Source organism: Diabrotica virgifera, chromosome 1 (genome assembly GCF_917563875.1).
Source record: "Diabrotica virgifera virgifera chromosome 1, PGI_DIABVI_V3a".
Taxonomy (NCBI): Eukaryota; Metazoa; Arthropoda; class Insecta; order Coleoptera; family Chrysomelidae; genus Diabrotica; species Diabrotica virgifera.
In genome coordinates, this window is record NC_065443.1 from 83,474,324 (window position 1) to 83,497,751 (window position 23,428).

Here is a 23,428-nt window from a genome sequence, read left to right on the forward strand (position 1 = left end):
CGAAATGAATAATAATTTTTAACATCTGTACCAACACTTTCTTTAATTTCAGCGAGAAATAGTCAAAATATGAAACTTAGATATATTATGTGTGTATTTTACATTGTCAAAAAACTAAACAATATTTCATATGTTTTAAACTCATAAACGTTAATATGGCTAAGGACATAAATTGTTTTCAAACTGACCGAAAAACATACTGACCTGCCATACAATATTTTAAACAGTAGCTTATATTGTTTTCGTGCGGAATAGTTGATTTCAATCTTGAAATCAGCATGGAGTCGAAAAGTCATTTTACCCCAAATATGGACTTATGTTGTTTTCAAAATTACAATTTCATTTACATTCCGATAAAGTTTTCTCTAAACGAGTTGAAAATAATATATTGCTCTGGTTCATTTTATTTTATAATATCATTCTCTTACAGACTGGCTCCTTTGTCATTCTTAAAAAAGATGCTGAGGGTGATGCTTCCAAACACCCATGTATATGGAGGATTGACGGGAAAGCACTTTTACAAAAATATGAAGCATATGATGAAGATGGCAAAGTTAGACATAAAAATACATCCATAGTAAGTATTATTACATTCTTTAACATTAAACGCCTGCTAGATTTGTTTGGGTTGTGTTTTATTGTTACTTCTTGATTCAGTTATTCTATTTTTATTTTCCCCTTTTCATTGTTATTATAGTCCATTCGCCCACTTTGATAGATTCATTGTAGAGAACATACTACACAAAAATTCTTACCTCTCACTATTAATACCTCAAATAAACTTCTGTTGCAGACTTCTTTAATTGAAAAAAGAAGAATAATCATGAATAATGGGAGTGGATATTCATTACTTTTCATTAACAACTTTCCATTTTTTGTAAATACTAATATGTAAAGTAGTACTGGGTATCTAAGAGGTTCGAGGTGTGGAATTCAGTAAATAAGGGTTCCACCTGTTGTATGAAATGGTCCCTTGTTTACGGAACTCCACACCTCCAACAATAGCACCCCGCTGAGCTGATTATTAATGAGCCTCTTAGGGAGCGTTCAAGTATTACGTAACGCAATTTTTGAAGATTTTTAACCCCCCCCCCCCCCAACCTGCGTTACGTAATACTTGAATGGTACCTTATGTACCTGGTATGGGCAACCATTATACTATAACAATCTCAAAACTAAAAGTTGGAATAGGGATCAGCGAATGGAATTAAAATATTTTTCTTTACATTAAATGATCCTATAAAATAAATATTTATGTTAGTTTTTCTGAAACATCTTAGTAGTCTCACTATTCCAAGTAATAATAATATACAGAGTGAGTTTTATAAATGGAACTGATATTTTTTGCGTTTTGAATCCTTAAGAAATACTTATTATTTTTCATGTAATGTTCCCTATACCTAAATGCTACATTTATTTTAACAATTTTTAAAGTTAATCATTTTTGAATGAAACTATTATTTAAAAGCAAAGAGAAAATGAATTTTTTTTTATTTATTAAACACCAATAAGATGCTTAAGGACATTACAATCTGATCAAATAATGTGATCAATGAGCAACTTATTTCTAACCTAAATTACTACTAAAAACTTAAGACTAAGGACAAACTCAATAGTACCCCTTAGGTTCTGTTAATATATTGCACAAATTTTAACTTGTACCATCACTTGCACCGTGCACTATTTTTCACTTCACTAACTCGAAAGGCTTCTTCCTCTTGAGTCTTCTAGCTAGATCCGTGTTGTCGAGGAGCTGGATGGCCTCAACATTGACGTGTTGAAGAAGTCGTTGTTCGTGACTCTTGGCAAATTTTTCTATTGTCTTGTTAACAGTATCCATGTCTAGGTCCCTATGGAGGTCACTGTTCCTATAGTACCATGGAGCGTTGACAATGTTCCTTAGCACTTTGTTTTGGAATCGTTGAATGATGTTTAAATTAGTATTACTAGCGCAGCCCCATAGCTGGATGCCATATGTCCATATAGGTTTTATAATCTGTTTATACAAAAGTATTTTATTGTAGATCGAGAGAGTGGATTGTCTTCCCAATAACCAATACATTTTTTTATACCTCATGTTAAGCTGTTCTCGTTTCTTTTTAACATGGGCCCTCCAGCGTAGCCTAGCGTCTAGTGTATATATATATATCGGGTGTTCTACAGCATTCGCCGTTTCCCGCATCCTATTCGCCATGCTTTTCGGTCACGAATATCTTCCTCGTTGAGTTGTCTACTGTTCATTGCTTTCTCTACATCTTGTATCCATGTTCTCTTCGGTCTGCCTCTTTTTCTTCTCTCGGGTGGTACATACTGGATCATTTTCTTGGGCCATCTTGTTGGTCCCATTCTCTGGACATGCCCGTACCATATTAATCTTTTTTGTTCTATTCTGTCTATAATATCCTTTTCTACTTCCATTCTTTCTTTTATTTCTTCGTTTGGGATATGCTGCAGTTTAGATATTCTGCAGCTTCTTCTAAGCGCGTCCATTTCTAAAGCTTGAAGTCTTTTATTTTGTCGGTCTTTTACTTCCCACACTTCCGAGTTGTACAGGACAATTCCTTCCACGATAGTTTGGTAGATTTTTTTCTTTGTCTGATTCTGCAGTCCTGTACTCCACCAAATGCCATTTAGCTGTTTTATAGCTTTTCTTCCTTGGCTTATTCGATATTCTATATCTTGATCGCATGTGGAGTTTTTGTCAAAAATTGAACCTAGATATTTAAATTCATCACATCCTTTTATGTATTCCCCTTCTAATTCTAAGTCTTCAGTATCACCTCCGACTACAAGGTATTCAGTTTTCTCCATGCTCATTTCCAAACCCCATTTTTGGTACTCCTCTTTCAATTTTCTAATCATGTAACTGGCGTCATCTTTATCAGCAGCAATCACAACTTGGTCGTCAGCAAATAGCAACGTATACAAATAAGAATCTCCTACTGGTATCCCCATTGTTTGGCATTTCCTAGTCCAATATTTTAACACATGTGTAAGGTAAATTTTAAATAAAGTGGGCGACAGACAGCATCCCTGCAAAAGGCCTTTCGAAGTTTCAAAGGTATTTGAAAGTTTCGTTCCAATTTTAATTGCTGTTGTTGCATTAGCATAGAGATCTTTTATTGTTTGGATGTATTTTCTATTTAAAGTGGTTTGTTGTAATACCTCAAACATTTTTTCTCTGGGAACGGTATCGTATGCTTTTTTTAAGTCTACAAATACCATGTGAGTTTCTAGATTTCTAGCAGAACGTTTTTCTAGTAATTGCCTTATGCAGAAAATGTTATCTTTGCATGATCTACCTGCCCTAAATCCACTTTGTTCTTCGGAATCTTGCCACTCCTTTTCTATCCGTTTCTTTATTATTCGTCCGTACAGTCTTCCAACTGAGCTGGTCACACTAATGCCTCTGTAATTATTACAATTTTTTCTACCACCCTTTTTGTATATAGGGGTAGTTATGGAGTTTTTCCACTCAGAGGGCACGCCACTATTGCCTGAAAGGCATCCGTTGAATATTTCAACTAAAATTTCTTTTGCCTGTGTCGTGCTGTGCTTAATGAGTTCAATTGGAATACCTCCGGGACCAGGAGCTTTATTGTTTTTCATTTCTCTTAACGTTTGTTCTAGTTCTCGAATAGTTATATCTTCTAGTTGTTCCAGGTTGTTTGGGGCGATGATGGTTTGCCTTACATATTCCTGTCTATTCTCTTGCAATAGGTTTCTAAAGTATGTTTCCCACTCGTTTACACTTATAAGGGATATCTGGCATCTTTCTTGTACGTTTTGTCTTGTATTTGATATTGTTCTCCAAGCTTCTCTGCTTTTTGTTCCTCCCATAAGAGTGTCTATTTCTTCACATTTCTTCAGCCACATATTTTCTTTGGTTTTAATCACTTCTTTTTTTGTTTCCATTCTTATTCTTGCGTAGGTTTTTCGGTCTTCTGAGCAATTGGTACTGAGCCATTTTTGATATGCTTCTTTTTTTTCCCTCGTCTTTTCTTTTAAAGAATCTGTAAACCAAGGGTGATTAGTGTTATTTGAGGATTTTTCCCCTAACGCTTCGAATGCAGCTTCATGTAAGCACTTTTTTAGCCGATCGTATTTTTCATCTGCTGTTCTTGTATTAAACTGTGTATTGGTTATCTTTTGGCTCAGTCTTAATTTAAAAAGAAAGGAGATTGAATTATCTTTCAGTGCGTCGATGTTGTATTTGTACTGAGGCGGGTGTTCTTCTGTAATCTCTTCCTGGGTCTCTTCAATTTTGTTGTTCAAGATATATGGAAAGTATAGATCTGCTCTGAGTAAAAAGTGGTCAGTTCCACATTCTGCACCTCTATAGACTCGTACATCTTTCGTCACAATTGATGATTTCTGCTTCATGATGACGTAATCTATAATCGATTTCAATTGTCGGGTTGGCTGCGTCCATGTGTATTTATGGATGGATCTGTGTTGAAAAAATCCATTCGTTATCCGTAAGGAATACGCTTCACATAGTCCCACAAGTCTTGTTCCATTGTTGTTAACAGTTTCTTCGCCAAATCTTCCCACAATGTCGTCATTGATCTTTGACCCTAGTGTAATACCTCTTTCTTTGGCGTCTAGTGTAATACCCAAATATTTTGCGGTATCGGCGTATGGTATCTGGGTATTATTTACGTTAACAGGAGTGTATTGTTTTTTCTTGTTTGTAAAATTTATATGTACTGACTTCATTTCGTTTAATTTAATTCGCCAGCGTTTAGTCCACTTGTTAAGTCTGTTAACAGATATTTGTAGTTTTCTTGCTGCTTCTTCATGGTCTTCACCTACGGCTAAAACGGCAGTGTCATCAGCAAAGGTAGCTATTGTGTTATGATCTACTTCAGGGATGTCACTAGTGTATAATAGGTATAGGACCGGTCCTATCACACTACCTTGTGGTACACCTGCATTGATTTCCTTTAGTTCCGAGTAGGCTTCTTCTTGTTTAACCCTAAAAAATCTCTCTGATAGATAAGATTCCAATAATTCTGTGTATTGTCTTGGCAAAATCCTGCTTAATTTGTATTTAAGTCCTTCGTGCCATACCTTATCAAAAGCTTGCGCCACGTCGAGGAAGACAGCGGAGCAAACTTTCTTTCCTTCCAGCGACCTCTCTATTATATCCGTTATTCTATGGACTTGGTCGATAGTTGAATGACTTTCTCGAAACCCAAACTGGTGTGATGGAATTAGAGCCTTAGCATCTATAAGAGGTTTCAACCTTTTCAGCAAAAGCTTCTCGTACAGCTTTGAAATTACAGGTAGTAATGAAATCGGTCTGTACGATGATACTGTATTTGGTTGTTTTCCAGGTTTAAGGATCATTATGACCTCAGCCACTTTCTATATCTTGGGAATATATCTTAATCTGAACGAGGCATTTATAAGATATGTCAGTTTTACTATGGCTTTTCTAGGAAGTTGTTTTAGGATTTCCCCAGTAATTAAGTCAAACCCAGGTGCTTTCCTGGGATTGATGTTTGATTTAATTTCGTCGACCACTTCTTTTGGGGTGACTAGTTTAATTTCACCTTCTTCCTGTATGATATTTTCCCATTGTAGTGTGTTATCACCTTCATTTGGTTGGAATGTTTCCTCGAGATATTCAGCAAATTTATTAGCCTTCTTTAAATTGCTTTTTGCCCAGCTTCCATCTGTATTTCTTAGAGGAGGATTTTGCATTATCGGTCGTTTTAATTTCTTAGTGGCTCTCCAGAGGGAATACTCAGTTGTGCTATCATTTGTCAATTCTCTTAGATAGTTACTAATTGCTTCGTTTTTATTTTTTCTAATTTCTCTTTTAAGCTGTTGTGTAGCATTATTTAGTTTTGTTTTATCAGATGGAGCTCTAGAGCATTGCCAGATCCTTCTGAGTTTTCTTTTCTCTTCGATTAGCGTTCTAATTTCTTTAGGGTAATAATTATTACCTTTAACTCTATGAATCAGTTCAGGTGAGTTATTCCAAGCGGCTTGTTGAACTTGTTTAACAAAACATTCCGTTTCTTCATCAACTTCATATCTAGTTTTTAGTGAAACTTTCAGACTGATTGTTTCTTCTAAGTGAAGCTGAAAACTCCGCCAATCTGTTAGCCTATAAGTCAGTTTAGGAGGTGGCTGGCTTTGAATAACAGTATCACTCACTGTGAGAAGGATGGGTGAATGATCGGAGTTCATGTCCCATGCTTCTTCAATATGTAAATAATTAACAGAAATATTTCTAGTTATAAATAAATCAATCAGGTCTGGAATTTTGTTGGGATCAGTAGGCCAATACGTCGGTTTACCTGTTGAAAGTGTTTCGCATTTTAATTGCTTAACTGCCTGCAAGAGTGCCTTCCCCTTGGTTGTGATTAACCTAGAACCCCAATGGGTGTGCTTGGCATGAAAATCACCACCAATTATAAATCTTTTGTCATGTCTATTCAAAAATTCTACATATTGATCTTTTTTGATGTTATGTTTTGGTGGAGAGTAGACAGCGGTAACGATAAGCTCAAAAGATTTTGTTTTAACACTTACTGAAGTAGGTTGGAACATTTCTGTTTTGTAGCATATTTCTTGATGATGTCTAATGGTTTCTTTCACTACCACCTCTGGCTGTATTATCCGGATGTAAGGTATGGTATACTTTAAATCCTTTAAAATGAATGTAGGTTTCATTTGTAAAATGTGTTTCAGAAATGAGACAAATGGCAATTTTTTCAATGTCTAGGACAGTCTGCAGTTCTTGTTGATGCTGCAGTAGTCCATTTGCATTCCATTCCATTATCCTCAGACTATCTGGCATTAAAGTTCTTAGGAATAGCTCCTTTGGTGCTATATTCTAATCTAGTAATGCGCTCATCCATTTTGGTCAATGTTTCCAGTATTTGTTGGAGAGTGCTCTCAATGTTTGAGCTGTGTTTTGGGTTAGTACTTTCAATTTCTAGATTACCTCTAGCGGCTTGGCTGTAGGTTTTTTTGTTTTCGTTTGTTTTGTATATCGGATTCTGCTGTTGCACCCTTTGCGGCTGTTTAGGTATTGTAGTTCTCTTATTTCGATTGTCTTTTAACTTCTGCATTTCTTTTGCTACCATGCATCCTCTGTAGTTTGCAGGATGACTTTCTCCACAGTGGACACATTTTGGTTGGGCATTTTTAGGTTTATCACAATCGATAGTCAGGTGCTTTCCGGTACATCTAACACATCGTGGTTGCTTTGCGCAATATTTTTGCGTATGGCCAAAAGCTTGGCATTTTTTGCATTGAGGCACGAGTTTGGATTTTCTTAACGGCAAAATCTGAACTCTAACTTGTAATATATCAGAAATTCCGAATATTTTATCGATATTTTCATCGTGTCTAAATGATAACATGAACATATTAAGAGGTTGTTTAGTATTATACTTTAGCTTGGGTGTAGCTTCGATGAGCTTGTAGCCACGTCTCCTCATTTCTTGGACAATATTATTAGGCTCTACAGAATGGTGTAATCCAGTGGCTATTACTTTAATGGGCCTATTTTGCTTGTTTTCATAGGAATGCCATGAATATTTCTTATCATTTAATGCTGCGGTAAGCAGTTTAAAATCTTCTTCTTTCTGTAAATTAATTTTAATAGTTTTGTCGTTGATGACTTTTATTTGAGCGTTTTGATAGCTAAGTACCATAGCATGAAGATCGTTAAAGTTGTTCTCCCCTTCTACTATAATCGGTGGAGGTTTCTCAGTTATTTTAGGTTTTTCAGGACTTTTTGTGTTGTTATATTCTTCTCGTGGTGGTGTTAGGGAAGTGTCCATTTTCCTCTTTTTCCTGTTTTTAGCACGAATCCACTCTGTTTCCTGTGCAAGATCATCTTCGTCTGTATGATACTCAACCGTCTTCTTATCAATATTGTTAGACAGTTTTTTCTCGAGCAGTGTATATTTTTTGTTTAATTCATCAAACATTTTTTGCATGTTAATTAGCTGGTTTTGTAGTTGTTGAGTAGCTTCTACGGCCTTGTTCCTCTCGGCCTCAGATAATTTCCAACTGCTAAATAGCATTTGTTCATTTTGTGAACGTTGATAATTTTCTTGAAACAGCACATTATTCTGCTAAATTTGGTTGTGGAAACATTTTATTGTGTTTCTACTTGAATTTCCATTTTACACTGAGTCACGAGCACAGTTTTATATGGAATCTCTATTCAGAATTTTTTAATGATTTAACAAAAATAATTATCAAATAGAAATTAACTACTTACTCAGACTGCCGAAAATCTGGTAATTTTTTTTCATTCCATTGACTGATCACTTTATCACTAATTGCTATTTTATCGCTTTCGATTTTATTAATAACACGCGAAAAAAGACACTCTCATTCACCTTGACGGTGCGGATATGATGTATCTTATCTATTTCAATTGTTTATTAATATAGTTATTTGCAGCTCTGAAAAACTCTTTGTAAACACGGAGAGCCAACACGTCCGTTTTGTTTCGATGCTCGATACAATCTAAAATGAAAAATGACGATAAAAACTCAAAAACACGTAAAAAATTTTATTTTTGAAATTAGGACGTACGTAATGATGATTTTCTTTTTTGTTCCAGATGATCTAAAACCTGAAATAATATTTGTCGGACCAAAAAATTGATTTTTAGATTTGTTTAAAAAAAATTATTTAAATAAATGTAGCCTTAACTCCAAAAATTATGGCTTTCGGTAGAGGGAAAAGTGAAAAATAAGTAATAATATGTATTTCTTTAGGACTTAAAAATGCAAAAAATATACAGGGTGTTCCATTTGAAATAAGAAAGTTCATTAGGGCATTTTCTTCAAAGTAACTTAATATATCGCACCCTCAGTGCAAGACTGCAGTAACTCAAAAATTTTACGAAAATGAAGTAATCATGGAATTCGATTGTAAACATGCATATCTATCCAATGTAAAACTTTAGTAACTTTCAAATGCTTAACCGGCTAAATATTACAACAACAGTTTAACTTTTTTGCGTTTTTGAATATAAGTTCCGTGCAAAACTGTTGTAACTCTAATGTAACAGAGTTACAACAGTTTTGCACAGAACATTGCAATGGCTTCGATAACAAGCAATGAAAGGCACGAAAAAAGTAAGATATTTGTTATTATAATATCTATATCTGTGGTGTTTAATTTTAATATACAACGTGTCTACGTAATCCATTAACGGCCGAGACAATAAAAAATATTTACGAGACCAAACTATTCATGTAAATTTTATGTCCTTTGTGTGACACTATATTTTCCATAAGATGTGTGCGATGTCGTTTGACCATTTATTTGTTAGATTAGATTAAAAACACATAAATTAAGACTAATTATTTACGACCAAAAAGTATTTTTTCTCATGAAAGGAAAAACAGTTATCTTAAAACTTGTGTATTGACAATACTGACAGGTCAAAAATATCTATTCTCAGAAAACTTGCCAAAGAACAGCCAAAAATTCAAATGGCCAAAAAGAAAGATTTGGTATACTTATGCCATTCGGGTATGATACCAGAAGCCCACCATAGTTTTTATAAAAATATTTTGGCACAAGATGATGTACGAGAAGAGGACAACAACTACGGGACAACCTGTCAGTAACGGCCACTAAAAATGAAAGAACTATTGGTCGATATAGAAAGGTGGCCGGTATTACCAGTTTTTGTAGTCTAGATATACATAATTGGTTTGGAGAATTTTTAAACTGGCCGTTAGTACAGGTGTCCGATGTTAGCAGGTGCATGGTAACAGAGGTTTTACTGTAAAAGTAAATGTGTCTACACTTTTTACAATGTTCCCCGTGCAAAACTGTTGTAACTTTGAAATTCTAATACTAAATGTGTAGTGATTAACAATTTTTTCCTTGCAAAAGTGTTGTAACTTTGAAATTCCTAATTTTTTTTGCATTAATATTATTTTATTTCAATTTCTATTTTTGGTTAATGTAATATAGGCTGAAAAGCATGCAAAATCATAATTAAATGTTAATTTTTCTTAAAACTTGTCTTATTTCACCGATATTAGCACGAAAATAAACAAAATCGTCTTTATCTCGAAACTTACTTATTTTGACTTACTGCAGTCTTGCTCTCTTGCATTCAATATTATTAAATGTCTTAACCCGCGAGTAGTCGCGTCGTTAGATAGAATCTAACATTTTATTCTTTTTCGCGAATAGCAAGTAAATAAAAATACTATAAAATAAAAATTTGTTGTAAATTCGTATTGTGAGATGAAATCTAACACGCGACTGTTCACGTTACAGAAGTGAGCGCGAATACTCCCGGGTTAATATATTAATTGATAATATATTGCAATTATTTATCTGAAGGAATAGGAAAAGAAAAATTTTTTTGAAGTGTGTTAAAGTTTTATAATTCCTAGCTGAGCCCTTTCGGCTTACAAAGCCTTCTTCAGGGCTATGGTAATAGGTTTAAAGTACCACTAAAAAGAGATAGGGATCCCGTTTCAATTGAAAAAATTATTTCTTACGCAGTTTTCTTTAAAACTCTGTTCAACTGTTGAATATTCAATTGTAAATAGATGTAATAATTATAAAAAATAAAAACATCCAGATCAGCACATTTCACACTCCGAACAAAGTTTATAAAAAAACTGAAATTTTTTTTTCAGAAAGTTATATACATTTTCTTGTATCGTTTCTTGTACGTACATTTGTGCCCTGTATGACACTATGCTAGTTCTTGTATCGAAAATTGTATGAAATTCGGCACCATTGGTCGAAATTTTGTTTGTCACCCTGTGTCACGTTACATTGGTATGGCATTGTAATTGTAGTACTGAGTCTACAGCTGATTTTAAGGATTTTATAAAATTTAAAAACTTAAAAATTTAACATTTTAATGTTAACCAGAATTTTTACGTTGACTGTTTGAGGTCGATTATTTTTGTGTTTTTATTTGATATTTGTGCTAAAATATTTGCATTAGAATTATCTTCAGTTTGATCTAAATAAGGAACTATTGTATTTTCCTCTATTAAAAAATTATGCAACATGAAACCCAAAGTTATAGTTTGAACTTTACTAGGAGCTAAATATATGGTTATTAGTAGATCCATACCGAACGGTATATTACGTATCAATAAAAGATTTATAAATAATATACCTACAAAAACACAAATAAATTCATCAAGACATATGATCATATTTTCAGCCGCCATTATGACCATGCACAATTATGACATTTAGATGTTTTACCAGCAGGTTTTACATTTTTGCTCTTTACGCAGAAATTGGAGCAGTTCTTGTACAAGAATCTGTGTCTGACACAAATTCTTGTATCGTTTCTGATATCGTTTCTTGTATCTGTGTATGACACTATGCATTTTTTTGACATATCAGAAACGATACAAGAAAATGCATAGTGTCATACAGCCTTAATGGTACTTCAAAAAAGCTTTGACGATGACTCTGTAAGCAGAAAGAGCTCAGCTAGGAATTATAAAACTTCACACACTTCAAAAACACACTTTTCTTTTCCCATTCCTTCAATTGTCATAAGTGTATACAATATCAGTCTTTTCAATTAATTATTTATTTTTTACAGTACACTGGGTGGTCTCCAATGGACAAAGATCTGTATGCACCTGTGACTGTTGATGTGATTCAACATAACAATCAAAACCTTAGGGTCGAACTCCACTGGGACAAATTGAAAGACATTAATGCTGACAGTGATTAATTTTAGGTCCTAGTTTTTGGGATCCATTTTCATTCTTTGCAAGGAGTTAATATTTAAAAATTATCTGTATGTAGTTGTTCCATTGTATCTTTGCACAAACGTCATGATTCATTTGCAAACAAGTTAAATCAAAACATTAAGTGAAACGTACATTGATATGTACTGTCAATGTAATAATTAGGAAAGGCTATTATTGGTGGATGTATTTTATAAAGTTATATTGTACATTTATATTTAACTATATATTATATAATAATATAACTACATTAGAACCCCGATTATCCGTGTGCGGATTATCCGTGCTATGATTTTCTATTACTCAAATTACATTTTTGAGGTTTTATCAAAATAGCGTCACTGTAAATCATTCGACGAAACTCTATACGCTGAGAGGGAGACTCATAATGAAAGATTTATTTTTTCTGTCATCTTTTTATGGTAGGTACATACGTATGTATAAACGTACATACGTATTATGTATAAGAAATAAATGCTTTTCAATTATCCCTGCCACGTCCTGTACCGAGGAGCACGGATAACCGGGATTCTACAGTATATATAAAATGTTATAATATATATTTAACACAATGTAACTTGATGCAATAAACACAATATAAATGTAAATAAATTCCAATAAACATAACAAATGCGCTAATATCACTGTTTTTGAAAATAATAAACGCCAAAATTCATAGTAAACAAGATATCAAAGACAAGTATTGTTTATCCTTGTTTAACTTATTGTGGTTTCTATGGACAAGCGGTTTAATTTTGCGATACTAGTTTCTGTGAGTAAAAAAGAGACTTAGTGTAATTCGTGAATAGTTTCATGCATGTGCTAAGATACAATGGAAAACTATATCAGAAGAAACATGTATTTTATTAAAATAATTTGCCATTAATTTGACACAGCAACTTAAGCAGCTGTATTTTTTTGTTATATGCCAGTCTTGAATTGATTAATCATTGTGTTTTAGTTAAAAAATATATTAACTCTTAAAACCCATAATGCCCATATTGACACTGCAGAAATCATTTACCTGAACTTTAAACCTAGTTGTAGACATATGAAAATCAGTGGCGGCTGGTCAGAGGAGGCAAGGGAGGCTTAGCATTCCCATAAATTTTTTACACATGCTAAACTGTTTTGTTTACTTTGCTGTTTTGCATCGCGTTAGAGATATCGGAAAAAGTTATGTGAACAAGTTGTTCCAAATAATGTTCTAACCCCACATACCAAATTTCATCACAAAATTCGCACTTTTAGTTTTTTCATTATTTGTAATCAGGATCCTAAAACTGGAGAGGAGGCTGCTGGCCGGAAAATCTCACTTGCTAATGTTCCGCGCAGCCCAGCAGCGTTTACGGAGACCCGGTTTTCTTAAGTTGTGCTCACTACGGAGAGCAATGGATTGTATCCTCGCTCCGACCCTTGCTCCCTGGTATTTATATTCGTTATATTCGTGAATTTTCGCATTTAAAATAATGTATTTATTTTAAATGCGAGAATTCACGAATATAAATACCAGGGAGCAAGGGTCGGAGCGAGGATACAATCCATTGCTCTCCGTAGTGAGCAAACCCTTTAGCTGCATTATTTATAGTTTAACGCACACGCTGCCCGGAGATTGGGCAAGGACCGCTGATCGGCCAGCAGCCTCCTCTGCAATTTTAGGATCCTGACTACAAATAATGAAAAAACTAAAAGTGCGAATTTTGTGATGAAATTTGGTATGTGGGGTTAGAATAATATTTGGAACAACTTGTTCAAATAACTTTTTCTTATATCTGTAATGCAAAGCAAAATATCGGTAATTTACCGTGTTTTTGGATTCGCAGTAGGCCACTTTTAGAATTAAAAAAAATTCAGTTGAGTATCTTAAAAAATGTGAACCTTCAACCTCTATGGACTGCAAAAGTTAAAATCTGTATTTATTTTGATATGCATATCTACTTACAGAGATAGATTTGTTAACAAATAAACGACACAAACTTTGGTAACACACTTTTACAATTTGACTAACTACTTTTAAAATGATATGATATTATGAATTATGATGATATTATAAAATGTAAATAAAAAATGGTCAAAAAAATGGGGACTTAAATTAGATTTTTTCGGCGGATTTTTTTTTGCTAGTGCAAATTTGTCTAGATATTTTACAGTTAGGTATAGCCTCCCCTGGTAAAAATCACGAGTCGCCACTGATGAAAATATTTTACTCAAGAAATGTTGTGCGTCATTGAAATATTGTAGATATTGGAGAAATATATTATTATTTTAATCCGGGAGCAGTCGCGCGGTTTGAAAAAATCTAACATTTTATCCTTTTCCGTGATAACTTTTTTTTTAATGTTGTAATATTTACAATCTGTCCTCAACTAAGAACAATAGGTAAATTATTTGATAAAAATTGAAAATTTGACCTGTAGAGGGAGATCCAGTGATCACCCTCTTTACATAAATTAAATTAAAACAAAAAGTTTAGTTATCACAGATTATTTGAATCTTCTTGCTAGGTCCACTACTTTGAATCTCTTCAGGCGTCGTACATCATTGTGATCATCAGTGAGGTTGCTGGCTAACTCGTTTGGATGAGATTCTAGTCTCTTGGAATATTTTTTGTAATATTCCGTTATTACTGTTTTTATGGATGGCACATTGAGGTCTTTCTCTATCACATAGTTTGGCACGTACCAAGGGGCATTCAGCATTGTTCTGAAATCTCTGCAGTATTTCTAGGTTAGTTTGACTGGCTGTCCCCCAAAGTTGGATACCATAGGTCCACACTGGTTTTAATATAGTTTTATATATCAGCAGTTTGTTTTCAAGTGATAGTTGAGATTTACGACCGATGATCCAGTACATTTCTCGAAATTTTATTCCTAGTCGTTTGCTTTTTGTAAAAATGTGTTTTTGCCAAGTTAATCTCTTATCAAGATGGATTCCTAGGTACTTGACAGTATCGGTTTGTGGGAGTTGCGTTTCATTTAGTGTTACAGATGGACATGTTTGTCTTCTCATCGTGAAGGTTACATGGATGGATTTACTCTCATTCGCCTTTATCTTCCATTTTTTAAGCCATATTTGTATATTATTAAGGTCTTTCTGAAGGGTTCTGCATGCTGTATTTGGATCGTGGTGAGAGGAGTGATATTGTAGATATTGGAGAAATATATTATTATTTTAATCCGGAAGCAGTCGCGCGGTTAGAAAAAATCATAACATTTTATTCTTTTCCGTGATAACTTGATGAAAAGTTTTGCAACATAACTTTCCACTCGTAAGTGCCTCGAGGAAGATTGTAGTAATGCGTGGGAATTTTCTTTTATTTTTTTTTTTGAATTTATGGCTTTGGTGAGAACCAATTAGCTTTAACATTGTTAGAAATAGATATTTTTAACATAACAAGTAAATAAAAATATTATAAAATAGAAATTTGTCTTAAATTCTTATTGTGAGATTTTTTCTCTGCGCACGACTGCTTACATGACAGAAGTGAGCATGACTGCTCCCAGGTTAATAGAAATTTTTTGAACTTTGGTAAACATAGTGAACCATCTGGCTTCCAAATGGCTTATTCCGTCACTGTGTGTCACTGAAATATTGCAGACATTGGAGAAATACATTATTATTTTAATAGAAATTTTACTCAAGAAATATTGTGTGCCACTGAACTATTGTAGACATTAGAGAAATACATTATTATTTTAATAGAAATTTTTTGAACTTTGGTAAACGTAGTGAACCGCCTTGCTTCCAAATGGCTTATTTCATAACTTACCCGATCAACAAACCATCTATACCGCGTTTCAGTTTCAGACATGAGATTCAGTGTATGGAGGAGACCTCCAATGCAAACTAAATGAGAATCTTAGTGACAACGTTGCCGCTGTCCACGGTATCAGCCGTGAAAGGTAGTATTAGGCAGGTACTTGTAGAGGATTATCGCTGTTAACTGCTGTGGAATACTAAAGGAAGATTTATTTATGAAAATTCACAGAATGGCAAACCCGCTTGCAATTTACAAACATACTGATTCTAACGTTTGAAACAGAGAATAGCACCAACAAAGTCTTTATATTCAAATTAAAGGCTTTAGAGCCTTGGCGTTGTATTGGCAAAACAAGTTGTGGTAAATGAGTTCTGGATTATATTAGGTTAATTTTAGATAATTTTAGTAAACTTTTTTTCAATACCTTTATTCCTTAGATTTTCTATGAATGTTCTATTCCTTTCTTTATGGTTATAAATAAATTTTATAAGTAAATCAAGAATAATTTTTTATTTGCCTAAAACATAGCTAAATGCTAGCTATGCTTCTAGCTTCTTTCATTGTTGCTAAATGAAGTAAAGAGTTAAATAGGAGATAGTGCAGTCATTGAAGCTTTTTAGCTCAGAAATTTTTTACTATGAACCGATTTACATTAAATTTTGGAACTAGGCTTATCCTACCCTTAACTTCAAAAGTGATATTGACCCGAACTCCGTTTTTACCCTGGGGCTTGCCATCCCCTTTTCGGTGGTGGAATTCTTTTTTTTTTTTTTTTCAAAATAACCTCAGATATCGATAGAAGACCTAATTATAAGCAAAAAATGTAGCATAAAGTTTTTTCAAAAACCCAATACTTTTCAAGTTATTGGCAATTGAAAATTCGGAATTTTCTCACGATTTTCAACAGTTTTTTGCAAATATCTCCAAAAATATGCATTTTAACGATAATGTCATAATGAACAATTGTAGCAGGTAAAAAAAATGAACAAATTGGTTTTTTAAAGAGTGTTCTAAGTGCAATATTAAGCGAGATATTGATGATCGAAGCCGCTTTTTATTTTGTGTAAAATTTAATCAATGCCATCTAGCAGAGAGCGAATAAATTTTATGCATGCTAATGAGAAAGGATTTTATAGTGATTAAAATGAGCACTGTTAAAAGTCTTTTTTACGTAAAATGAGTGGGCTCAGTGAGCTGTAATGAAAAAAATAGGAACATGTAATGTTTTTTTTATATCAATGGATTTCATAGGTGCCATTTCCACCAAAATTAAACTTAATCGTATTCCGTCTAGAATCAACTTTAATATAAAGAGTTTTATAGATTCTAGCAGTTTTGCTGCTTTGGAACACATATTTTTTGAGAAAATCACGATATTAAAAAAAAATTCGAATTTTTAAAAACCACCTTTTTTTCATAATATATCAAAAATAATGAAAGATACGTAAAAAAGTGTAATAATAAGAAAAATAGGTTTTTTTGACAAAAAATTTGGTTTGCTTGTTTTCCCCGTCACACAAAAATTGACGAAGATATGATTGATTAAAGAGCGCGCAACCACAGTCTTTCTCGAGCCCTTTGACCCTTCACCGTTTCAAAATAAAAGGTTTTTCACTACATATTATACTGAAAAAAGTTTTTTTTTTGAAAAATGGCTTTGGCATAGCCAATTAGCCAGACTTGCTGAAAAAAGTTGTAGCTCTTTTAATTACCTTCAAAATGGTTTTTTATAAGTTGTGATAGCTTCAAAATTGAAGTAGTTATGGCCCAAAAACTAATCGTATTTTCTTCTATTTAGTAAACTAAACATTTTTAAATGTATAATCATACATATTCAATGTTTTAATTTAGGGGTAGTTTTAAGGGTTAAAGAAATATGATTTTCCAGCATAGCTTTTTCGAGAACGTGGAACGATATTTAAATCCTTTTTAGTTTATCAAACGAAATTTTTTATACAATTTTTAATCGAGGGGTTGATTTTAAGTGTTGAAAGGGGTTAACAATTAAATAAGTAAGATAGATAACGTAAAATATTATTTACTCTATATTTAAGTCTTTTTGTCAAACCAAATTAATTTTTTGTAAATTTTTTCTATTTAGGGGTTGTTTTTAAGGGTTGAAAGGGGGTTAACAATATGATTAATATAGAGAACGTAAAATATCATTTACTCTATATTTAAATCTTTTATGTCATACTAAATTAATTTTTTGTATTTTTTTTTTTCGATTTAGGGGTTGTTTGCATGGGTTGTACGGTTTTCAAGGGAATGAAATGAGTTTAACATGAGGTTATTGTGTTAGAAAACACTTCACAATGTCAATGTCACTCTTTATTATTAAACACGTTTTCTGGCGATAAAATGGCTTAATGTCAATTTTTTAATTAAGGGGTTTTTTTTCACCTCTTAAAAATAAAAACCGGAATTCGGGTCAATATCACTTTTGAAGTTAAGTGTAAGATAAGCCTAATTCCAAAATCTCATGTAAATCGGTTCATAGTAAAAAATTTCGGAGTTAAAAACCTATTTTACGCTTCAATGACTGCACTAAGAATATAACTACAGTAGAACCCCACAAATCCGAACTAATTGGGGGGACCGCCTGTTCGGATTCCAAAAAGTTCGGATTATCCGAAAGTTAGCCTAACTAATAATTCAAAGCTTTCGTTTTCGTTGATTTTGAATCGCTACACCTGTCTTGCTCTCTCCCTCTTCCACCCATCTCAGATTGATGTCACTGATGCAGAGCCAGTGTCATTGCTTGTTATTAGGCGCTAACTCAGTGGCTAGATTTTCAATTTGAAGAAGTCGTACAACAACAGGATGAGAAAACGAAGAATAAATTGCAATTACAGAGTGGATTAAAGCTGACGACAATGGACACCAAGAATTTACGGATGAAGACATTGTAGACTTGGTTCCTAGGCAACCCTAATGAAAATGAAGAAAGCGAGGAAGTTGTTTCCCTGCCATATCTACTGTCACACGCAGATGCCACTAAAGCTCTGGGTTCGGCTCTACTTTATTTGGAGCAGAACTATGCTGCGTTACCTGTTGATGTAATGTTTATGCGTAAATGGTTTAGCATTGCTGCGTCAATTCGCTACACCACCATGTGTCAAAAGAAAACAACCAACTTCTTTAAGAATGTCCCGTAAGACTGCAAACGTTCTCGCAAGAGTATGGACAATATTTTTGGAATCAAGTTTGGACTACAAGAGAACCGACATTAAGTATATGTTTATGTTTAACCTTTATAAGCACTAAGTATCAAGTACGTATTCATTTTTAAGAAATTTTAAATGTCAAAACCTATTAACCCTAGATTGTTCAATTTTCTGGTTTTACTCTGTATAGTATAATAAATATATTTTTAAGTTTTTGTCTTGAATTTTTTAATTTGTTTTACTTTCCGTTGGTTCGGATTAGCGGGGTTAGGATTTGAGGGGTTCTACTGTAGTATGGGCAGCTAACGGAAAACTAAGGGGAAGTCTTTGATCAATGTGTACTCCCAGTTGTAGCGTATGGACCAGAAACATTAACCTTTACTAGAAAAGTAATCAATAAAATACAAGTGATACGGAGAGGTCAATGTTGAATATACAGAAGGGAGCAAAATTATGGAATAAATTCATTTTCTCTAAAATGAACAATTTTGGAGAAAAATCTCGAAACAGGTCGATTTTTAATTTTAAATTACAATTTTTTGGTATATATTTTATACTAGTGACGTCATCCATCTGGGCGTGATGACGTAATCGATGATTTTTTTAAATAGTAGGGGTCGTGTGGTAGCTCATTTAAAAGGGTGTTCAACAGCGCCGGATTAACCATTAGAAGGACTAGGCGGCCGCCTTGGGTCCGCGTCCCGCTCAAATCCATTAATTAATATTGAATTAAACAAACATTGAAGTAAAACCACTTCTATGTAATAGCTATAATTGACTAAAATCTTAAAAAATCCCAATAAATTGAATAAAATATTTTCAGAACGTTTTCGGACCTATCAGTCCATCATCAGTGAACTTGTATACTTGCTAACTAGCCCCAGAACCAAACAATGGTTGTAATTATAATTCAATCTACATTTTAATGTTGTGAAATTGAAAAGGCTAAACGCCGATGTTAGTAGATTTAACCTCTGGGTCCAGAAATTATCTCTAGATAATTATTGTTGCTTTACCCGTGCGTCATCATTTAAAAAGCATACGAAATAAGTCGGAAATTTACTAAACGCAACAGTAAGTAGCTACTGCTCCCATCACGGGTTAAAATTTGACGTTATCAAATAAATAAAATGTCAAATGTAAGTTTTGCATTAAAATTTTGGTGCAGAATTACAGCTACATTTGAAGTAGCTTAATAAATTATTTTAATGTCGTTAGTGATTAATAAATAAATAAGCAATTTATAAGAAAATTCAATAACATTCTCTTTTTGTCATTTCATACACTTTGGCGGAAACTTAACACAACCTTATTTATATTCTTATTCCTTAACTGTCAATTAACAAAATAAAATACCATAAAATTTCGAACTCCAATATAAAATTAGTTGTGAAAAAAACTGTTTGTGTAATAGAGTGGTTCGAAAAAAACTTTTTTTTTTATTTAAGATCGCTTTAGTGCACAAAAGTTGCCATTGGTATAGACGTGAAAAAAGCACTAATTATTTTTTTATTAATTTGTCTTCCGGTCGCGCAATGCCATCGAAGTTAGCAAAAAATTGTGAAAAACCTTAATTTTTCATATTTTTCTTAAGCAGGCCAGATAGTTTTAATTGCGTTCCTATACCATACATTAACTACTAAAAGTATGTAAAATCAATATAAATGCACTTATTATACATTTGTTTAATATCTTCCGGTCGCGCAACATAATACAAAATGAGTAAAATTAGTAGTTTTTGCAAAATTTCAAAGTTTGACTGTTTAGTACATTTTAATTATACGACTTATAGAGATGCTATTCGCGGTGTGCAAGTACTCGGAAGGGATACGCGAAACGATCGTGCGCGAATAGCGGAGAAATATTGCAACTTTCTTAAATAATTCATATTGTCAATTGAAATTGTCAAATTGACGTACATTTCATACCTATTGTCATTTAAGAAGAAAAATTATATATTGCTTCACAATATTGATATGATCGGAATGGGACGTTTCGATGCCGCCGGTTCATCGCCGGCCGTTTCGATGCCGCCGGTTCATCGCCGGCCGTTTCGATGCCGCCGGTTTATCGCCAGTCCATTTCATCGCCGTCATATCTCGCATTTCCTAGAATTCCTAATTAATACTAAAAATAACTAATAATTGTAACTGTCGAAAATTCGGAAATATATCAGATAGCGATTGATTGACTGGCGATGAATCGGCCGGCATCGGCATCGACACGGCGGCGATGAAACTTCCTAGCCTAGACCCTGATATGATATGCAATTATTATACAGGGTGTTTCATTGGGAAACGGAAATACTTTAATGGTGAATAGAGGTCACCGAGCCGGTTCTAGATATACTACATTTTTTGCCCTACCGACTTTTATAAGCGAGTTACAGGGTGTTTTATCGATTTTGCCCATTTCTTTCCTAAGCCATAACTTTAGAACCACCCTGTATATTTTTTTGATATTTGGTACACATATGTCTCATTCAAAACCCAAACGACCGACATACTAACCATAAGAAAAATCCAAGTCCGGATTAACAAAAAATTATAAAGTAATTGTGACCTTAAAACAACACCCTGCATATTCAAATTTTGAAAATCTGTTTGCATATTTGAGAAGAGCACAAAAAATTAAGTTTAATGGTTCGCTTCAATTTTTCGGCCAGACAATTTTATGACTTTAATTTTGAAATTATATTGAGTTTTTTAAGAAGTCTGACATTAAAAAACAGATATTATTAACTTTTAGTTATAAATTATTAAAGTTAATGAATAAATACTCATTTTAAAAATAATCAATACTTATTTACCACATTGGAACGATCCAATTACTAATCACAAGAAAAATCCAGGTCCGGATTAACAAAAAAAAAATATAAAGTAATTGTGACCTTGAAACAACACCCTGTATATTAAAATTTCTAAAGAAATTTTGCGTATTATAAAAGAGCATAAAAAACTGTGATTAAAGGTTCATTATTTTTTGCGCCGTTGATTTAATTATGTACATCAATTTTGAAATTATATTGAATTTTTAAAGAACAGAATGAACAGATTAAAAACTAGGTATTATTAACTTTTAATAATTTAATGTTAATGAATCGATACTTATTTTAAAAATACTAAATACTTATTTACTACGCTGGCCTCATGGATTCTCTGGATTTGTAGCTGTATGCACATTATTAAAAATTAGAATTGCGAGAATTGGGATATTTTAATGATTTAGTAAAGAATTATAAAAAACAGCTATATCCAATAAAAAACATTCGTTTAAACAATTCAACAATTTAACAAATTAAAAATATTTGAACTACAACAGTTGCTCAAAATGTCCGCCATTTTGATTGATGCATTTCCTTGCTCGTTTTAAAAAATTTCGAATCGATTTTCTAATTACATTGGGATTGTTCTTAATTTTTCTTGCAGCTTCTTGTCACCTTGACAGAATTAATCAATATGATTTCAAAATTGCCGTAATTAAATTATCTGCGCAAAAATTTGACATGCACCTTTTAACGTAGTTTTTATGCTCTTTTATAATACGCAATTTTTTTTTCGAAATTTTAATATACAGGGTGTTGTTTCAAGGTCACAATTACTTTATATTTTATTTTGTTAATCCGGACCTGGATTTTTCTTGTGATTAGTAATTGGATCGTTCCAATGCGGTAAATAAGTATTGATTATTTTTAAAATGAGTATTTATTCATTAACTTTAATAATTTATAACTAAAAGTTAATAATATCTGTTTTTTAATGTCAGACTTCTCAAAAAACTCAATATAATTTCAAAATTAAAGTCATAAAATTGTCTGGCCGAAAAATTGAAGCGAACCATTAAACTTAATTTTTTGTGCTCTTTTCAAATATGCAAACAGATTTTCAAAATTTGAATATACAGGGTGTTGTTTTAAGGTCACAATTACTTTATAATTTTTTGTTAATCCGGACCTGGATTTTTCTTATGGTTAGTATGTCGGTCGTTTGGGTTTTGAATGACACATATGTGTACCAAATATCAAAAAAATATACAGGGTGGTTCTAAAGTTATGGCTTAGGAAAGAAATGGGCAAAATCGATAAAACACCCTGTAACTGGGTTATAAAAGTCGGTAGGGCAAAAAATGTATATCTAGAACCGGCTCGGTGACTTCTATTCACCATTAAAGTATTTCCGTTTCCCAATGAAACATCCTGTATAAAGGTAAATTTAATTAATTGTATTTTGCTTGCAGTACTGCATTTTAATAACTAATTTTATTTACTACATACAATTGTTTACGTTTTAATAACATAACCTAAATCTTATTTTTTCTTCTTATTTTTTTTGGGGCTATGGCCTTGGCAATTATCCAGTAACCAGGACCATATGATTGGCCAATATAATTAAAAGTGCGAATAAAAGTGTAGAGCGAAGAAACCAGGTGTCGCTTTTCCGAACTTGCACGGTCCCAATAGTTTAATTCTATTCTAGTAATATATTTAAAATCCAAGCCTACAAGATAAATTTTGATAGTCAAGAGGAATTCGGTCGCGCAGCTTCGTCAAAAACAGCAGACTACCGAGACGCGAGGCGAAAGTGACGAATGTCAACGAAGTGCGCACAGCCACAGATAGAGATACATGTAGGAAGACCTCTACAATGGAATGTTTATTTTCTAAATTGCAACTACCATTACGCACCTTTTTCAACTCTTAGATGGAATTACAACAGCCCCAATAGAATATCCGGACCGATTGGAAAGACCCTACCTGATTGTGAAAG

The 23,428-nt window shown here is 33.1% G+C and overlaps 1 protein-coding gene across 1 annotated transcript in view; it reads left to right on the plus strand.

Moving 5' to 3' along the window:
- Nucleotides 1-16,000, plus strand: part of LOC114329078 (uncharacterized) — a 35,970-nt gene extending 19,970 nt beyond the window's left edge. The window contains exons 4-5 of the mRNA XM_028278091.2: nt 431-577; nt 11,585-16,000. Coding sequence (XP_028133892.1) covers nt 431-577; nt 11,585-11,719 — 282 coding nt within the window. The 3' untranslated portion in view covers nt 11,720-16,000. The remainder of the gene's footprint in view (nt 1-430; nt 578-11,584) is intronic.
- The last annotated feature ends 7,428 nt before the right edge of the window (nt 16,001-23,428 follow it).